Consider the following 18,515-nt stretch of genomic DNA (forward strand, 5'->3'; position numbering starts at 1 on the left):
CCTCTCTGAATACATAGGGAAACCTAGCCAAATGAAAGTATAGATTCATATAAATCAAGTCGATGGAAAGATCTATCTAGTTGAAATCCATCAATCTTATTATAGAAATCTTGCAAACCCTTGGTGATTGGAAGACTTTACCCTTATAATGATGCACTAGTAATCACTCTAATGATAGCCACTCCGAGGTTCAAAGAATTATGATGGAATCTTGAAACTTAGATAAGTTTGTTCCCCACTACCTTCCAAATGATTGGAATTCCAATGATTCAACTAACCTTAATTAGCAATTCACTTGTAGCTTTATCGGTGAGCCATGGTGAAGGGTGAAGTGATTTTTTAGTGCAAGGCTTTCTATTACAATGGTTAAGTTTTTAGTAGTTAAATGTACCATCTCTTATAATGCAAATTTGGGAGAAACTATGTTCTAATAGACTTTTATCAACTTATTAGTTTTTGATTCTTTATTTAAATAATAAAATAAAAATAAACATAATAATTACTTTTTGTATGGACAAACTAAACTTATGCAAATTCATTTTACTACTAATTTTCAAATATTTTTAATATATAAAACAAATAACTTCATAGTTCAAAGCATTCAGACCATTCCGACCATAAAAAAAAAAAACAAACATGCTATTGAGACTTCAACATTGAGTTTAACTTAAACTAATTTAAGTTAAGTTAAAGTATACTTGATAAAAAGAAAATAAATGTTACTTATGGTTTTTATGGATAATAATACTTTTTAGTCTTGAAGAGATCTTATATCAAGAAAATTAGATGTGACCAATCAAAATGAGCCGTTTGAATGATTGATTTCATGTAAAGATAAGTCTTACTTCATTGTGTTGTGGATATGTTTTGAGTATGGACATTGAATGAGACATATATCAAATCAGGATTATCGTACTTGGTTTTCATGTCACTATGCAAACCTTATTTAAAATCGGAAATTAAGGATATGTTTGAAAGTAATTTTCAAAATTAATTTTTTATTTTTGAGACCAAAAATGAAAAAAAGAAAAAAAAAACACGTTTGATAATTTTTTAACATAAAAATAATTTTCTGTTCTTAAAAATTTTAAATAAAGTATTTTTTAAAAGTATATTTTAATTATTTTTACTTATATTCTATTTTTTAAAAAATAATTATATTAATATGAAAAATAATATAAAATAAAAATATTATATATAAAAATTATTTAAAAAAAAAAACACGTTGATATTCAGTTTCCTAACAATAAAAATATTTTAAGTTCCCCGATCGTAAATTCTCATAAATTAGTTTTTTTAGCACCGTTTTCAAAAATAATTCCCAAATAAAATCCAAGATGCAAACAAGATACTTAATATAAACCCTTATTCCTAATACAAAATGACGCATAAAAACAGCCTTGATTGGAAATGTTTTGGTGTGTGTCATTGGATTTATTAACGTTTTCTTTTTAACACACGCTTTTATAATTTCATTGGCATAACATTTAAAATGTTATCTTAACGATAATAAATTGAACAAAAAAACCCATTAAAAGAAGACGGACGATGGTAGTCTCGCCTCCTGCAATCTGACGTGGCTTTATGTTGTTGGTATACTTGCAAGTTGGCCGACAGGTCTCGCCTTCAGACGGTGGCCCACCTTGCTTCCGGACACGACAGTCGTGATTCGAGGATCGGAGCAATTAATTGAGAAAAAGACGTGATTATTGTTGGTGTCCAGACAACGATGCTCTTCATATAGAGAACGGCTCAAGTGCTTTCTTACTACTTTATAAAGCTAATAATTAACCAGGTCCCACACAATTATGTACTTTATTTTTTCCTCCTTAATCATTTCTGGCCGTGCTTTCAAGCCAGTGACGTTGACTCAAGCAATTCTTCCGTTGGACTCGGGCCCATTTGCTTTTCATCAACCTCCGTCCATTTCTCCTTTTTGTCTTCTATTCTTCTTTTTTAATTTAAATACTTTGTAAACTCACAAATTAGAAAAATAATTTAAATACCTTTTGAATGTATTTTATATAGGATAGGCTCGTTTTGAAATGTGTATGTAAAAGTAATTATAATATATGAGCCTTTTAAAAATATTTCAAATTTCATGCACTCACTATTTAAATTATTATTTAATGGTAAAAAATAATACCTTTAATTAAAAAATATATGAAATAGTAATTATTTTTAAATAGTGGTTTGAAATTTATAATATATAAATTTGAATTTCTATTTCGAATTTTTTCATACGAGTATACAAAAACACACTTTTCCCTTTTATTATACTTTTTTTTCCCTTTTTGTATATTTTAAAAAATGTATGCTAAAATTTCTTAGGATAATGCATTTTTTTTTATAAATATGAATTTTTATCAATTTATACTGAAATTGCACATCATTTTCTAATATAAAAAAATCAATTGTGGAATAAGTTCATTATTAACGAGGAGGGCATTTCATTAGATTCTAGATATAAAGGAAGTAAATAGTGAAGATTAAAACTATATTTGGTTGGTGGGATGAGATTAAATAGGATATGTATATCCTCTGAAATCATATTTCATTCGATAAGGAAATATAGGATATTATTTCCATTTATATATGATATTTTGCATATTATATTCAATAGACATTATTTTTTTAATATTTAAAATAAAAAGTATACCGTATTTAACAATATCCATGATTAAAATATTTAAATTTTATAATAAAAATTTTGATATTATGTTATTCAATATATAAAAATATTTTATATATTATATGTCAATATTATAAAATAATGTATTTAATAAATATTTTTTCAATTTTTATTTTTGAACCATAAATTTTATTTAATAAAAAAAAAACTTATTATACATAGATATATCAATAATTGGATAGATTATATATCACATCATTTATCATATCTTATATTTGATTGAAAGAATAGGAGAAATAATGATATAAGTTATTTTATTTCATTACTAATCATCGACCAAACATAGAATAAGATCCTCTTTTATAATATCGAGCCAATCAAATATAACAAAGATTTAGGAAAGGAAAAAAATAAAATTTGGAAAAACATAGATAAAGGATATTTTTATTTAATTTAAAAAAATCTTGCATAAAATTTTTAAATAGGAAAAATAAGAATTTATTTTTTAATTAGAAGATTATTTCCTTATTTGTTTATCAAATATTTCTTAAGATAAATCGATCAAATAAATTAATTCAAAAACCCGCATTTCTCATATACGTGGAAAATTAAGTTTATTTTTGTTTTTCCTATTTAGTATTACTTTATAATTATTTTTTACGTGTGCCTAGTCAAGCCTGACGTGGCCACGCTATTTTATTCACTTTCATGACGTGGACATCAACAGACTGGGGTCCAGCGCGAAGTTGACAGCTACCATTTCCCTACATTTGGCGCACATTGTCCACTTGCTGGAAATAAGAGGAGGGAGAGAAGGGAGGGACTAGGGACTAGGGACTAGGGAGGGAGGGGGTGTATCCGGCAGACGTTAACCTACGAACTCGCCCGACAACCGTTACGACGGCGATGAGATGTGTTGACCGGCGACGAACATTATTATGTAGGGATCGCTTTGACGTAAGTCATGGGGATTTTTTGCGACGACGCCGTTTTGATCCAGAAAGGGAACAAGCCCGGCGAACCATGCTCCATCACCATCAACTGTCCTGATAAAGCCGGGCTTGGATGCGATCTCTGTAGAATAATACTCGAATTCGGGCTCTGCATTGCCAGAGGAGGTCAGTCATGTTCGATTTCGAACTCAATTCTTTTTTTCTTTGGGTTCGCAATATTTTAAATCGTTTTTTTCCTTGAAAAGTTTGATTTGAATCTTTCAATTTTTTTTTTCATTCTTGATTGCTTTTTTGTTAGATTTTTTTTCCCTTTCTCATCGTTTTTTCTTTTTTTTGGATTTTCAAAACTGAAATTTTGATTTAGCCATTTTCTCAGATGCAAACTAAACAGTACTTGAGCACTGGTTTTTAATCTTGCTGTTTTCACATTTTATCTTTTCTGAGAAAAAAGCATGCTTCGATTTAGGGCTGATTTGGTTTGCAGTCACTTCTTTCGATTATGGTGTTATATTCAAATGTGACTTTTTTCTGTTCAATTCTGATTTTAGATTTTATTTTCTCACCTTTTGTTTCTGAGTGGCATATCCGACGTGCTTTGCTCACCTTGGAAGAAAAAAAAACTAAAAATGTTGTTGGGAAGAAGAATCGCAACAGATTTGTCCCTTTGAAGCAAAAAAAATGGCGCAAAAGTTTGGATTTCAGTTTTCAAATTTTCCCCCAAGACCACCAACAAACTGCCCCTAAGAACACCACCATTGTTTATTTGCTGTTGTTTTACAGTCTGTTAAAAGGCAGTTGATTTGTTTTTCTTTCCTTCTTTGGAATGGTTCCAAATTCTTTTGATTCTTTTAGTAAAGTAGTTTTTTCTTCTTGTTCCTTAATTTATTTGAATCCAGTTCAAAAGGTCATATTTGCTTTAATTACGTCTTTTCATTTGCTGACTTATTTTTTTGGTGTATACACACTAATAGTTTTACAAAATATTTGGATGCAGATTTCTCAACTGATGGGAGATGGTGTTACATTGTGTTTTCCTTTGTTCCATGCCCTAGCTCGCTCAAAATTGATTGGGAAAGCTTAAAAAACCGGCTTCTATCTGCATGTCCTTCACCTTTATTTTCATACTGCTTCAATCAGCAGGATGGTTCATCCCCTTCTCCGGTTTATATGCTAAAGCTTTTTTGCCTTGACCGAAATGGGTTGTTACATGGTAATTACAAATGTCATTCCTTATTATTTTTGGCTTTGTGATTTATGTAAAAATCACCTGACATGGTTGTTGCATTTTTGTAGATGTCACCAAAGTCCTCTCTGAGCTTGAGTTTACAATTGAAAGAGTAAAAGTGATGACAACCCCTGATGGCAGAGTCTTGGACCTTTTCTTCATCACGGATGGCATGTTAGTATTTGCTATAATATCTGTAAGATAGGTTATAATGAACAAAAAATTTATGCAAATTTATAGAAAATTGAGGTGGCATCAATTTCTATCTTAGATTTCAAAGAAAAGTGGACCACATAATTGATCCATCAATTTCTATGACTTACTTTTTTTTGTAAAGCTTTTCCTTTGCAAAAATGAGTAGTCCTCTGACTTTTCCAAACTTACTTATTTAGCAGCTAGCTATATCTAACTCTTACAGAAGCAGCCCACCACCCAAAATATCATGTATTGCATGTTGGCTCGTTTCTGGGAGACCATTTATTTAAGTTCTAAAAATATTGAATTTGTTTCAAAAAGTTATTTTCCTGAGTTAACCTAAACTTCTAGGATTTCAGTGGAATCCTAGGTAGGTTCATTGGGTGAAGATTTACCTTGGTATGCTGTTGAAGAATCACCATGAATTGGCGGTATGGCTGCTGGCTGGTCAACTGTATTGGGTCAATGTTAGGTTGCATTCCATTTGATGTTCCTGTAGTTTATGTTCTCTCTTTCCCATTGGAGCTGACGTTTTATGAAATTCTCTTGGGCTCAATCTTTCATTTTGACGATCATGGCTATGTTATACATAGTTATTGCTTTTTCTGAATTTATTTTTGGAATTTTCTTAGATTTCACTGTTATGTAGACTTTGATAGTGACACTAAATCTTCTCCTGAATGGATATTCTTAGTCCTGTTCCTTGCAATGTTAGGAATCACTATCGTTCTTACAAACTTGGCAACAAAAATTGCATTTACCTCCCTTCTGCTCTTTTGCAGTAGGAATCCTGGATTTTATAGCTGTGATGTAGATGATAGAAGTAAAACTATAATACATCTCTGCCAATTTTGTAGTGACTACAGGGTGGGACTCTCCCTTGATGGAACCATAAATCTACAAGCAAAAGAAACAAACTTCTAGGCTATATTTGGTTTCGGAATAATCAAGGGAAAGAAAATAAAGAGAATAAGTGAAGGAAAATAAAAAATAAATTTAAACTTAATAAATTATTTTTATATATTACTTCAAACTTATTTCACTTATTTTTCCTCTTCATCATAAAGATTAAGAAATTTTAAAATGCATAAATTTGTAACTAACTTTAATTATATTTAATTTTTTGTTATTTTTCATATTAAAATTGAATACGAGAAAATCATTTTCCTTAATATTTTTTTTCTTTCCTTGGTACTTTCAGAGAACAATCATGACTGTACAATTCTCCTTACAATTAGATTCAAAAACAAATCTGTTATGAGTAAACTGCCCATATTGATTTATCTGTGAGATTCTTGTCTAGAGACAGACGACTTATGTTCTTGACCATATGGCAAGCAATGTCCCCGATTTATCATCTAATTGATATGCTCCTGCTCTATTCTTCTACAATTTTTTACTTCTTCTCACTTAGTAAATGTCTTTTCAGGAATTAAACTTTGTTTTGTTGCAGTCTATTTTTCCCAACATCCTCTTTGTTTGATTGATAGAAGTTTGTGTCTTCAGAACATAACAATGATAGGAAAGCAAATTGCTAATGACTGGGTCATATATCAAAGGGTAGTGGCTAATTCTAGTATTTGCTATTGTATCATTTCAGGGAGTTACTACACACAAAGAAGAGGCAAGACGACACATGTGCTCATCTGCTTGCTGTTTTGGGGGAATTTAATGTCATCTGTGAAATTCAGTTGGCAGGGCCTGAATATAGAAGTCAGCAGGGCTGCTCTTCACTGTCACCGGAGATTGCAGAAGAACTATTTGGCTCTGAGCTATTAGACAATAAGTCAAATATGACTAAACTTGAGAACGGCACTATTACTGTAGATAATTTTCTGAGTCCAGCTCATACCTTGCTTCAAATACAATGTCTTGATCAAAAAGGCCTCTTCTATGACATTATGAGGACTTCAAAAGACTGCAATATTCAGGTATTTGCTGATAGAGTTTCTAGTAACTCAATTTTAGTCGGGCATGGATTAATCTGGTTCCACTAAAGCTATAGATTCTTTCTTTCTTGAATGTTTGAATGACTATGCACATTGGACAGTTTGCCTTCTTTTCTTTCGATTTGCAACAAAAACTATGTAGATTTGATGGCTAACTGGGTTAATGATTTTAGCTTAGGAAATCTTAAGAGGATCACTACACTCAAGTTTCCTTCCATAACTGTTCCTTTATGGTTAATTATATTGATCTTAGTTAACCAAATTATATAGATTGCCTATGGTCGATTCAATCCAAGTGTGAAAGGCTACCGCAATATGGATCTATTCATCCAGAAAACAGATGGGAAAAAGATAATAGATCCAGAGAATCTGGCTTCTTTGTGTTCTCGTCTCAAGGAGGAGATGCTTCACCCATTGCGAGTTACTATTACCAACAGGGGACCAGACGCCGAACTCCTGGTTGCCAATCCAGTGGAGTTATCTGGGAAGGGAAGACCCCGCGTTTTCTATGATGTTACATGCACTCTAAAAACATTAGGGATATGCATTTTCTCGGTAAGAAACCTCGAAATCTGATTTTCTTGGTACTTTCATTGTACTAGATGTTAAATTCTCTTCCCTTTTTTATTGCTTTGTAGGGGGAAATTGTTAGGCATTCAACGTCGAATCGGGAATGGGAAGTGTACAGATTCCGTTTGGAAGAAAGCGTTGAGTTTCCATTAACAAGTAGTCGAAGTAGAAGTCAGATTATTAATAGGGTTAAAAGGACATTGATGGGCTGGTGACCTTCATCACCACCCTCCTGCCTTACTGGGTTGTGGCGCAAGTCTTTCTGCTCTCTCTGCTCTGTCCATTATTAACGTCTCATGATGCTGCTTTAATTGTAATTTCTTACTATCCTTAAATAATATTAAGGAAATTCTCTCAATAAAAAAGTTTCCATGCTCTCATTTTTATTGTCAGCACCTGTGTCTTGAAATTATTTCGAATTTTCAATCGCAGTTCACACATGACCCTTCGGATTCCTTTGCAATATAATGATTTAATCTGGCCAATTTTAATCTTAATTGGTGACGTGTCATATAATATTTTTCTAATTTCTAATTAAATTACGATATTCTTACACTTATTTAATAATTTCTTTCAACATAAAAATTAGAATTTCAATCTTTTTACAAATTTGGACGTGGAGGCATCAAACCCTGGCTTGAAGAGCTTTTCCTTGATTAAGAGGGAGGGAATTGGGTGACACCGACGTTTATAGATACGACGTCGTTTTCTCAAATGGTTGCTTCTGCTAAAGTTAAGAGAAGTTGAAGCCTGTCTTTCTCTCTCCCCTTTCCCCACCCTAGGGCTTCTTCGATGTCCTCTCTGGTTTCCGGAGCTGGGAGAATCGAACCCTGAGGTCTTGCTTAATAGTAAAAAGGTATTTTACTTTTTCCCCCTTTTTTTTTTCTTTTTTTTTTTACATATTTTTGGATTTGTTTTGGAAATATGTTTTCTTTTCACGATCTGTTTGGTTGTTGAGAAACAGTAGGAATTGAAACGAAAAGAAAAGGCAAAAAGAAAAGGAAAAGGAAATTCTGAATACTATAGCAGCCGCTCTAGGGGAGGCCTTTTGTAATATTTCTTTTTTCTTGTAATGCGTTTCATTGACATCCAAACAGAATATCATGAGTTTAGTTTAACGTGCTCATATATTACCTTGATTTGGGTACGCGTTGTGTTATTTTCTTTTGAGTACTTTTTTTCACTGTAGTGATAGGGTTTGGTTTTGTAAATGCCGTTGAATTCGAACGGTTTGAAATATTCAGAATTATCATCAAATTGGAGCAAGGTTGAGATTGAGGTTCTGAATGAATCCTCTGTACGATGTTGGACATTGTGGCATCATGCATTTATCATCTGTTTGGTTGCTGAGAAAGCGGAGAAGGAAGGAAATTAAAAGAGTACATTGTGGATTTCTTGTTGTTTGAGATATGAGAAGTAAAGTGCCCAATCAATTGGGCCTAATACAACCACTTGGTTTGTTTGAGGTGAGAGTTCAGTTTGTAATGCTAAATGAAGTAAATGAAATATAAAAACATAAGTTTCTTTTGGGTTCCTCAGTTATCTAAGTTTTTTTTTTTTAATTTCCTCGTGTTGTGGAGAACAAAATATTATTGATTCATCTTTCTTTTTTTTTTTTCATTTCCTGCGTCTTGCTTGTGCCCCTTCTCCTCTCTTTTCTCTGTTGTCATGGCATTGCCTTTTAATATAATGCTTTTATGTGCATGTATTATTATTATTTTTGAATTTAAGAGTGTGTTCAATGTAATTTGGGCTGGAGTTCTTGGATGTTGACTTAGATTTATGTTTGTGGTTTGGGCTGTGTGGTGATATAGGCAGGCAGCAGATACTTTTGGTGGGTCGGAGTTGGCAATTCCTGGGCCTGATAGTGTTGTGTTTTATCTTTCATTTTGTCATATATTTGAGAAAGTTTACTTACAGGTTTCCAGTATGACTCCGGATAGAAGCAGAAGCCCACCACGAGCCAAGAGGCTTCGTAGCAGTGACCGTGCTTCTTACCGAGATGCACCTTACCCAAGGGATCGTCGAGTTCACCGGTTTGCTCCTTTATCAATTCAGCAAAATCTAACTGTTATTCCTTTTATCTATACACACACACTTATAGCCCATGTTGCATAAATGTTATAGTTACATGTTGCGGTTCTTGTTTGAAAAGTGTGCTCTTAGTGATGATTATGTTCTTTTGTCTGTTCCATTTCTCACTTGTTCTTAGATACAATTTTCCTTCTTTCTTTCTTCTTGGGCCTTGCTTATTACTAGGAATCACTTATGTTCGGGTGCTTGTAGTGCTAAAAGATAAAACTTATGCTTTTATCATGTATTCACATTGTGTATGCCTGCCTCAGATTGGTGACATGAAGAGACTAATTTCTCTACAACTATTGAAAAATTGCAGTGTCCTTATCTAGTTCTGGAAAACGCCATATATAGGAACTTAATGTGTATGCATGTGTAGATGGCTTAAAATTGGGTGGATGCTTTCTTGTTGTAACTTCAAAATTTCATGCAAAAGTAAAAAATAAAAAAGGATACATGAAGATGAAGAAATTGAAAATACCATAGATGAGAATAACTTGGATAGGGCATGTGATCCCCGAGTCTTGCTTTGGAGTGATTACCTAAATCAATGTATGGTTATTTTCTAACAAATATATCATTTTCTTAAACAATTTGGAAGAGCTACTGTAATAGATAAAATTGAGAAAGAAATCCCCTCTGGAATTCTATTGAACATCTACTTGTAAACACATTAACATTGTCTGTGGTAGTCCAGGCCTGCAGCATTGGAGGTTACTATCTCCAGTATGTTGATTTTCTAAATGTGTTCCTCTCAAAAGTGGTCTCCTTGATGTGTGGACTCTACCTTTGTTAAAACCAAGATCTTTTAGTTGCTGCTGTCTTTTGGTTTAAATTATAACAACCAATTATATTGTTAATTTCCAGGCAAGATTATCTGTGCAATAAATGTAAGAGACCAGGGCATTTTGCCAGGGATTGCCCAAATGTGACTGTATGCAACAACTGTGGCCTTCCTGGGTAAGATGAATTCCTCCCCTTCTAGTTTTCTAGAACATTTCATGTTTTATGAGAGAACAATTTCTAGAATTAAAATATGTCAATACTTGGTTGATGTATCATGTATGGTGGTTCCTCAGGATAGTTTAAACCCTGATTCACCCACCAAACTGATTTCTGGCAAAAACCTGATTTAATATGTTCTCCTTTGTAGCCACATAGCTGCTGAGTGTAACTCAACAACCATTTGTTGGAACTGTAAAGAGTCTGGACATCTTGCAAGCCAATGTCCTAATGATCCAGTGTGCCATATGTGTGGCAAAATGGGTCACCTGGCTCGGGATTGCTCATGCCCAGGTCTACCCGCTCATGATGCGAGACTCTGCAACAACTGCTACAAGCCAGGCCACATTGCTGCGGAGCTGCACCAATGAGAAGGCTTGCAACAACTGCCGTAAAACTGGCCACCTCGCTTGAGACTGCCTCAATGAGCCTGTCTGCAACATCTGCAATATATCAGGTCATGTAGCCCACCAGTGCCCAAAATGAAGGCTGTTACCAGAGATGGGAGGCCCTTTCTGTGACATAACATGCCACAACTGTGGGCAGCCAGGCCATATCAGCCGTGACTCTGTATCCATTGTCATCTGCAACAACTGTGGTGGGAGAGGTCATCAATCATTTGAGTGCCCTTCAGTCCGAATGTTTGACTGTGTTGTGCGCAGGTATTGACCAGCCACTTATAGGAATCTTTCATGGGAACTACATTTTGTTTTGTTGTAATACGTTTAGATTGCAAATTGATTGATCTTAAATGAGAGATATAAGCGTCCGATTCCTCTTTCATAGAGCTACTTGGTAGTATGTTGCATGGAAAAGAGTGAGGCAAGGCCATTGCTGGGTGTCCTTCCTATTTCAGTGTGAATTTTAGTTTGAAAACTTTATGGCAAATCATTATCTCAGGGCTTGGATATGGGCATTCTGGATATTTTGAATCTGCCTCCCATATGCCTCTTAGGGGTGTGTGAATATTCCCTCGACTGAGATTCAGCTTAGTGTTGATTACTCTAATATTACACGATTTTATTCAAAAGTTGATCAACTCTGGAATCTGTGTGGGGATGGCGGACTTCCATTGTTATCAATCTACCACTCTCCATTATTAAGTTGTCTTGAGCAGTTTGGAGAAGTGCGACAACATCTTCAGCCTCACAAGCTGGCGCTGGTGCCCACATGCTAAACCTGACCTTACTAGACGCATCTCAGTGGCTCTAGGGCAAAGTCATTGCTGAGAGCTCCACGTCCAATGCTCTCATCATGGTCGCCAGGGCAAATTCTTCTCCAATGGCTAATGAGCGTTGAAGTTCAGAGCGGTCCTCACTGATCTCATTTGGCTTTCTATGCCCACCATCGCGGCAGTCTCCGGTCATGCCTCTGCTGCGCCTCCTACTGAGCCACAACTATGTCCTCACGATAAGGACTGTTGCTTCGTCTACATGAGCGAGCTGGACAGCTGAATCAAGTTTCTAGCTATTCAGTGCACAATCCGGCGAAGGCTCGGCTCGAGCTCTTGATTCAAGCTACCAAATTGATGGCACGGGATGCGCTGGCTTTGGGATCATTGACTGGGCACATGATAGCGTGGACGAGACCATTTAGATTAAAAAATAAAATAAAAACATGAGAGCCACGTATAACTTCTTGTGTCCAAGATGTTTAAGCCCAAATCAAGCCATTGTCCTCAACTCGGCCCATTTCAGCTAATGAGCAGCCCACTAAGGTTATTTTGATAGTTTTGAGACTCTTCTTAAAAAGAGTAAAGCACAAAAAATGATTTTCGAAACTCTCAGAAAACGTTGAACTAACTTTTAACAAAAAATAGTTTTTAATGATTTATTTTAAAAATATCCTATTTTTGAAAAAATAAAAATATTTTAAAATTATTTTTTAAAAAATATTTTGAGTAACAATTGAAAATATTAATAATTTTTTTTTATAATATTTATAAAAATATATTTGTTATTTTATATCTTTTATCTTGATATTGATTCAGATAAGATAAGTTTATCGGACTTTACGAGGTAGGATTTCCATCCTTGAAATGAAGGAAGAGGCTCTCTATTGCTTTACTCTTGGAGCATCAGTGAGGGAGAGCGATGTGCAGTTTGGAGAAGCGCGGAAACATCTTCATCCTCACGCTCACCGGCCCCGGCGAGCACCGGCTAAATCCCACCCTACTCGATGCCATTTCAGCCGCCCTAAGCCGAGTAAGAGCCGAGAGTTCAATGTCATCTGCTCTCATCACGACCGCCGAGGGCAAGTTCTTCTCCAACGGCTACGATCTCGCGTGGGCCTCCGCTTCCGGCGGCGTCTTCCTCGATCGGCTCAAGCTCATGTCTTCAAAACTCAGATCACTCGTCGCCGATCTGATTTCCCTTCCGATGCCGACTATCGCCGCCATCTCTGGCCACTGCTCAGCCGCCGCTGCGATTCTCGCGCTTAGCCACGACTACGTTCTCATGAGGAATGACCGCGGCTTTATCTACATGTCCGAGCTCGACATCGAGCTCAAGATTCCCGATTGGTTCGTAGCGCTGATTCGAAGCAAGATCGGAGCGCCGAGGTCTCAACGCGAGCTCATGCTTCGAGCCGCTAAATTGACGGCTCATGATGCGCTGAATTGGGGTATTATCGACTCCGCGCACGATAGCACGGAGGAGACTGTGAAGGCGGCCATCCGATTAGGAGAGGTGTTGGTTGGGAGGAAATGGGATGGACACGTGTACGCTCAGATACGGATGCGCATGTTAGCTGATGTGTTTGATAAGATTGGATGTGATGAATCCGTAGGAGAAGTGTGTCACACTCGCTCACGGCTATAGGCTATATAACCATGGACAAAAACTCTATTGGCCATAAGAAAACTCTAATTATCAATAAGGCAAATTCAAAATCCCCAAAAACATATATTGGAATATATGGTATAAAGGATTTTTATTCTAATTTTGGCTGTAGGATTGGTTTGATTTAGTTCTGAATTTTTGGCTTTATTTTTTCAAGAAAGGAAATTCAATGCAAATTATTTAAAACTTAATATTTTTTTTAATTAAAAAAATTCAATTTCCAAAGAGATTTTTGTTAAAATCGTCAAAATTTTTAAAAATTTAAGCTCGTAAGATTTTGATTCGATATATATCATGCACTTTAACATGTATTATTATTATTATTTTTTTATATTTTTTTTATGTTTGTCAAAAAAAATTTATAAAATGGGAACATCAATATTTGGGTCAAACCATGGTACCGAAAAGCAACTTTTCGGTATTATACCTTCACATGTTGTCTAATGGAATATTGACACGTATACAAGCTATAATGATAAAAATTAAATAAAACCTATTAAAATGAATTGCCACTGTCCTATCTACCACATGGTCCAAAATAATCCCTCCCTACTTACCCATGTGATATCATAGAATTCTCCTCAATATTTTGGTCAATTTCCAACATTTTTCATAATAGTTAAAAATAACTAATATTTAATAAGAAAATATGTTATGTTCTTTCCCAACTTTATGCTAAGAGGGTGTTTATATTTTACTAAAAATAATTTATTTTTATTTTAAATTATTTATTTTTATACTTTATTTTATGACTTATTATAAATTTTTTATTGGATAAAAAATATCAAAATATTTAATTTTTTAATAAAAAAATAACATATCATATTTTTTTTCTATTTAACACTATTAATTATTATTCAATTTTAAGTCATATTTAGAATTAAATAAAAATAAATAAAAAATAAACATAGGAGGAAAAGCAAACCTTGAGTATGGATGAGGTTTTTTTTTTCAATATTTTCAAAATATTGGAAAAAAAATGTCATTCGAAACTAATATTATTGAAAATCATAAAAAAAAAAAAAAATAATAATAATAAAAAATAAAAAAAAAATAAAAAAAAAGTGGTGGGAATGAACATGAAAAAGTAAGATGGGAAATTTGGACAAACCTCCACTGTTTGATTCCAACAAGATAAAAAGGGGTTACCTTTTAACTGTAACTTTGTTGGCGCCAAGGGTTAGAAATGACAAATTGCTTGATTATTTACAAATTAGTGGATTCTATGGGTTGGATTTTTTTGGCTTTTAATGTCATCAATTTTCAATGTATAGTTAGCATGAAGATCAAAGGAATACTTTTAGGAAAAGACAAGTCTAATTTGGAATGAAAAGGGAAGATGGAGGACACAATAGAAAAAATAAATTCCAAGTAAATTATGATAAATGCCACATTAATTAATGGAATTACAATAAATTCCCAATATTCTCTCCTCCACTCTTTGGAGAAAAATGTATGTTGGTCAAATGAGGAGAAAGTTAATCTAAGATTCCTTTTTGTTTTGCTTTGATTTTCAATCAAGTGTTTGTTTGTTTAAAATAGAAAAGGAATTTGAATTGGAAGCTTGAAACCCTTTTGAAATTTTCCAATAACTTATTTGATATTGATTCGAATAAGTTAAGTTGATCGGACTTTACAAGGTAGGATTTCCATCCTTGAAATGAAGAAGAGGCTCTCTATGGCTTTACTCTTCGAGCATCAGTGAGGGAGAGCGATGTGCAGTTTGGAGAAGCGCGGCAACATCTTCATCCTCACGCTCACCGGCCCCGGCGAGCACCGGCTAAATCCCACCCTACTCGATGCCATTTCAGCCGCCCTAAGCCGAGTAAGAGCCGAGAGTTCAATGTCATCTGCTCTCATCACGACCGCCGAGGGCAAGTTCTTCTCCAACGGCTACGATCTCGCGTGGGCCTCCGCTTCCGGCGTCTTCCTCGATCGGTCCAAGCTCATGTCTTCAAAGCTTAGATCACTCGTCGCCGATCTGATTTCCCTTCCGATGCCGACTATCGCCGCCATCTCTGGCCACTGCTCAGCCGCCGCCGCGATTATCGCGCTTAGCCACGACTACGTCCTCATGAGGAATGACCGCGGCTTTATCTACATGCCCGAGCTCGACATCGGGATCAAGATTCCCGATTGGTGGTTCGTAGCGCTGATTCGAAGCAAGATCGGAGCGCCGAGGTCTCAACGCGAGCTCATGCTACGAGCCGCTAAATTGACGGCCCATGATGCGCTGAATTGGGGTATTATCGACTCGGCGCACAATAGCACGGAGGAGACTGTGAGGGCGGCCATCCGATTTGGAGATGAGTTGGTTGGGAGGAAATGGGATGGACACGTGTACGCTCAGATACGGATGCGCATGTTAGCTGATGTGTTTGATAAGATTGGATGTGATGAATCCGTAGGAGAAGTGAGTCACACTCGCTCACGGCTCTAGGCTATAACAATGGACAAAAACTCTATTGGCCATAAGAAAACTCTAATTATCAATAAGGATTTTTATTCTAATTTTGGCTGTAGGATTGGTTTGATTTAGTTCTGAATTTTTGGCTTGATTTTTTCAAGAAAGGAAAGAAAGGAAATTCAAATCCAAATTATTTAAAGCTTGGTATTTTTTGTAATTAAAAAATGCAAATTCCAAAGAGATTTCAGTTAAAACGGCCCATTTTTTTTTCTAAAAATTTAAGCTTGTAAATATATTATGTTCTTTAATATGTATCATCATTGTTTTTTTTTTTTTTTTTTTTTAATATTTTTATGAATTTTAATTAAATTTTTATGTTTGTCAAATTTTTTTATAAAATGGAAACATCAATATTTGGGTCAAACCATGGTATTATACCTTCACATGTTGTCTAATGGGATATTGACACGTATACAAGCTATAATAATAAAAATTAAATAAAACCTATTAAAATGAATTGTCAATATCCTGTCTACCACATGGTCCAAAGTAATCCCTCCCGTACCCATGTGAGATATCATTGAATTCTCCTCAATATTTTGGTCAATTTCCAACATTTTCATAATAGTTAAAAAGAATTAATATATAATAAGAAAATATGTTATGTTCTTTCCCTTTAGGCGTTTTTTTTTTTAATAAAAATAATTTATTTTTATTTTTATTTTAAATTATTCATTTTTATACTTTATTATTAATTTTTTATTACATAAAAAATATCAAAATATTTCATTTTTTTTAATAAAAAATGTAACATGTTGATTTTTCTCTACTTAACATTATTAATTATTATTCAATTTGAAGTTATATTTAAAATTAAATCAAAAAAAAAATAATAAATAAACATTGGAGGAAAAGCAAACCCCGAGTATGGATGAGGTTTTTTTTTTTTAATATTTTCAAAATATTGGAAAAAAATTACCATTCAAAACTAATACAGTTGAAAATCATAAAAAAATAAAAATTAAATTAAAATTTAAAAAAAAAAAAAAAAAAAGTGGTGGGAATCGCTGCTGCTTTTGAAATTTGGAGAGGAACATTAAAAAGTGAGATGGAAAATTTGGACAAACCTCCATTGTTTGATTCCAACAAGATAAAAAGGGGTTACCTTTTAACTGTAACTTTGTTGGCGCCAAGGGTTAGAGATGACAAATTGCTTGATTATTTACAAATTAGTGGATTCTATGGATTGGATTTTTTGGCTTTTAATGTCATCAATTTTCAATCTATAGTTAGCATGAAGATCAAAGGAATACTTTTAGGAAAAGACGAGTCTAATTTGGAATGAAAAGGGAAGGTGGAGGACACAATAGAAAAAATAAATTCCTAGTAAATTATAATAAATGTCACATTAATTAATGGAATTATAATAAATTCCCAATATTCTCTCCTCCACTCTTTGGAGAAAAATGTATTTTGGTCAAACGAGGAGAAAGTTAATCTAAGATTCCTTTTTGTTTTGCTTTGGTTTCCAATCAAGTGTTTGTTTGTTTAAAATAGAAAAGGATTTTGAATTGGAAGCTTGAAATCCTCTTGAAATTTTCCAATGATTATTATTTTTAAATAATTTTCAATTATTTTTTTAAAGTAAAATTTTGTTCATATGAAAAATAAATAAATTTTTAGATTTTTATTTTATGAAATTAATAAACACTCATTTTTATTTTTTTTACAATATATCTTTGTATTTTTATCATCGTAATAAAAAAAATGTTTAAAAACATTTAAATATTGGTTTAAAAACTAGTTAATTTTTAGACTGATTTTACAAAAAAATCAAATTAATTTCACTCGATTCTTCTAGTTTTTTTGGTTAAATACATTTTTTTTACTTGAAATTTGATCAAATATCTTTATTATTTTGAATTTAAAAAATAGTAAAAATAACAAATGAAAAAAATAACGAAATTTCAAATTAATAAAACTAAGACGTATTCAAGCAAAATGGTAAGAGGAGTAAATGAAATAAGTATACAAAAATTATATATTTTTTTTTGTCTTATTTGTTAAACATGTTTTTTTTCAATTCTAAAAATATAAAAATATTTTAAACAATTGCTTTCAAATGTACTTTAATTTAAGACTCATTTGTGTCATTATAAACTTCAAACCTCACTAACGGAAAATTGAAATTATATTTAATTATGCCAATATGAGAGAAGACAAAAAGAACAAGGGTCTGTTTGGTAATTATTTTTTAAAATATTTTTATTATTATTTATAATAAATAAAAATATATTTGATAATGAAAAACTATTTTTAGTTTTATATTTTTAATAATAGAAAATAAAAATGATTTAAAAAAATATATTTTAATCATTTTCTTTATTTTTACTTATTTTTTTAAGGATTGTTTTAAAAATTAATTGTACAAACACGTAGAATTATCACAAATAAAAGATTAGACATAAAAATTAATTTTAAAATATATTTAAAAATATTAAAATACATTGAAAAACATTTTGAGTTTTAAATATACTTTTGATTTACAAAATATAAAAAGAACTATTTTAAAAAATAGTTATCAAATATATCCTAAATTATTTCAACATATAAAAAAAAAGAATTTACATTCAGGAACCTAAATTAAAAAAATTTAATTATAAAAT

General features: G+C 33.1%; 3 protein-coding genes and 1 pseudogene across 3 annotated transcripts; all 4 read left to right on the plus strand.

Moving 5' to 3' along the window:
• The first annotated feature begins 3,473 nt into the window (after positions 1-3,473).
• On the plus strand, positions 3,474-7,916 carry LOC117928817 (ACT domain-containing protein ACR9). The gene is made up of 6 exons (XM_034848840.1): positions 3,474-3,750; positions 4,580-4,795; positions 4,879-4,984; positions 6,606-6,936; positions 7,225-7,509; positions 7,593-7,916. Exons 1-6 carry the CDS (start codon positions 3,597-3,599, stop codon positions 7,737-7,739), a joined length of 1,239 nt encoding a protein of 412 aa, XP_034704731.1. The 5' UTR covers positions 3,474-3,596; the 3' UTR covers positions 7,740-7,916.
• Positions 7,917-8,307: 391 nt separating this feature from the next.
• On the plus strand, positions 8,308-11,506 carry LOC117928818 (annotated as a pseudogene).
• Positions 11,507-12,632: 1,126 nt separating this feature from the next.
• LOC117928814 (enoyl-CoA delta isomerase 1, peroxisomal-like) lies at positions 12,633-13,553 on the plus strand. Its single transcript, XM_034848836.1, has 2 exons — positions 12,633-13,480; positions 13,529-13,553. Exon 1 carries the CDS (start codon positions 12,696-12,698, stop codon positions 13,419-13,421), a length of 726 nt encoding a protein of 241 aa, XP_034704727.1. The 5' UTR covers positions 12,633-12,695; the 3' UTR covers positions 13,422-13,480; positions 13,529-13,553.
• A 1,437-nt stretch (positions 13,554-14,990) lies between these two features.
• On the plus strand, positions 14,991-15,964 carry LOC117927793 (enoyl-CoA delta isomerase 1, peroxisomal-like). Its single transcript, XM_034847479.1, has one exon. The coding sequence runs from the start codon at positions 15,157-15,159 to the stop codon at positions 15,880-15,882; it is 726 nt and encodes a 241-aa protein (XP_034703370.1). The 5' UTR covers positions 14,991-15,156; the 3' UTR covers positions 15,883-15,964.
• The last annotated feature ends 2,551 nt before the right edge of the window (positions 15,965-18,515 follow it).

The sequence above is a fragment of the Vitis riparia genome, chromosome 13, assembly GCF_004353265.1.
Source record: "Vitis riparia cultivar Riparia Gloire de Montpellier isolate 1030 chromosome 13, EGFV_Vit.rip_1.0, whole genome shotgun sequence".
Classification (NCBI taxonomy): Eukaryota; Viridiplantae; Streptophyta; class Magnoliopsida; order Vitales; family Vitaceae; genus Vitis; species Vitis riparia.

Excerpts from the sequence above, each read along its gene's own strand:
- LOC117928817 (XM_034848840.1), top strand. The coding sequence starts at position 3,597 with ATGGGGATTTTTTGCGACGACGCCGTTTTGATCCAGAAAGGGAACAAG. Across the intron at positions 4,796-4,878 it reads CCGAAATGGGTTGTTACATG|ATGTCACCAAAGTCCTCTCT; the intron begins GTAATTACAAAT and ends GCATTTTTGTAG. Across the intron at positions 7,510-7,592 it reads TAGGGATATGCATTTTCTCG|GGGGAAATTGTTAGGCATTC; the intron begins GTAAGAAACCTC and ends ATTGCTTTGTAG.
- LOC117928814 (XM_034848836.1), top strand. The coding sequence starts at position 12,696 with ATGTGCAGTTTGGAGAAGCGCGGAAACATCTTCATCCTCACGCTCACC.
- LOC117927793 (XM_034847479.1), top strand. The coding sequence starts at position 15,157 with ATGTGCAGTTTGGAGAAGCGCGGCAACATCTTCATCCTCACGCTCACC.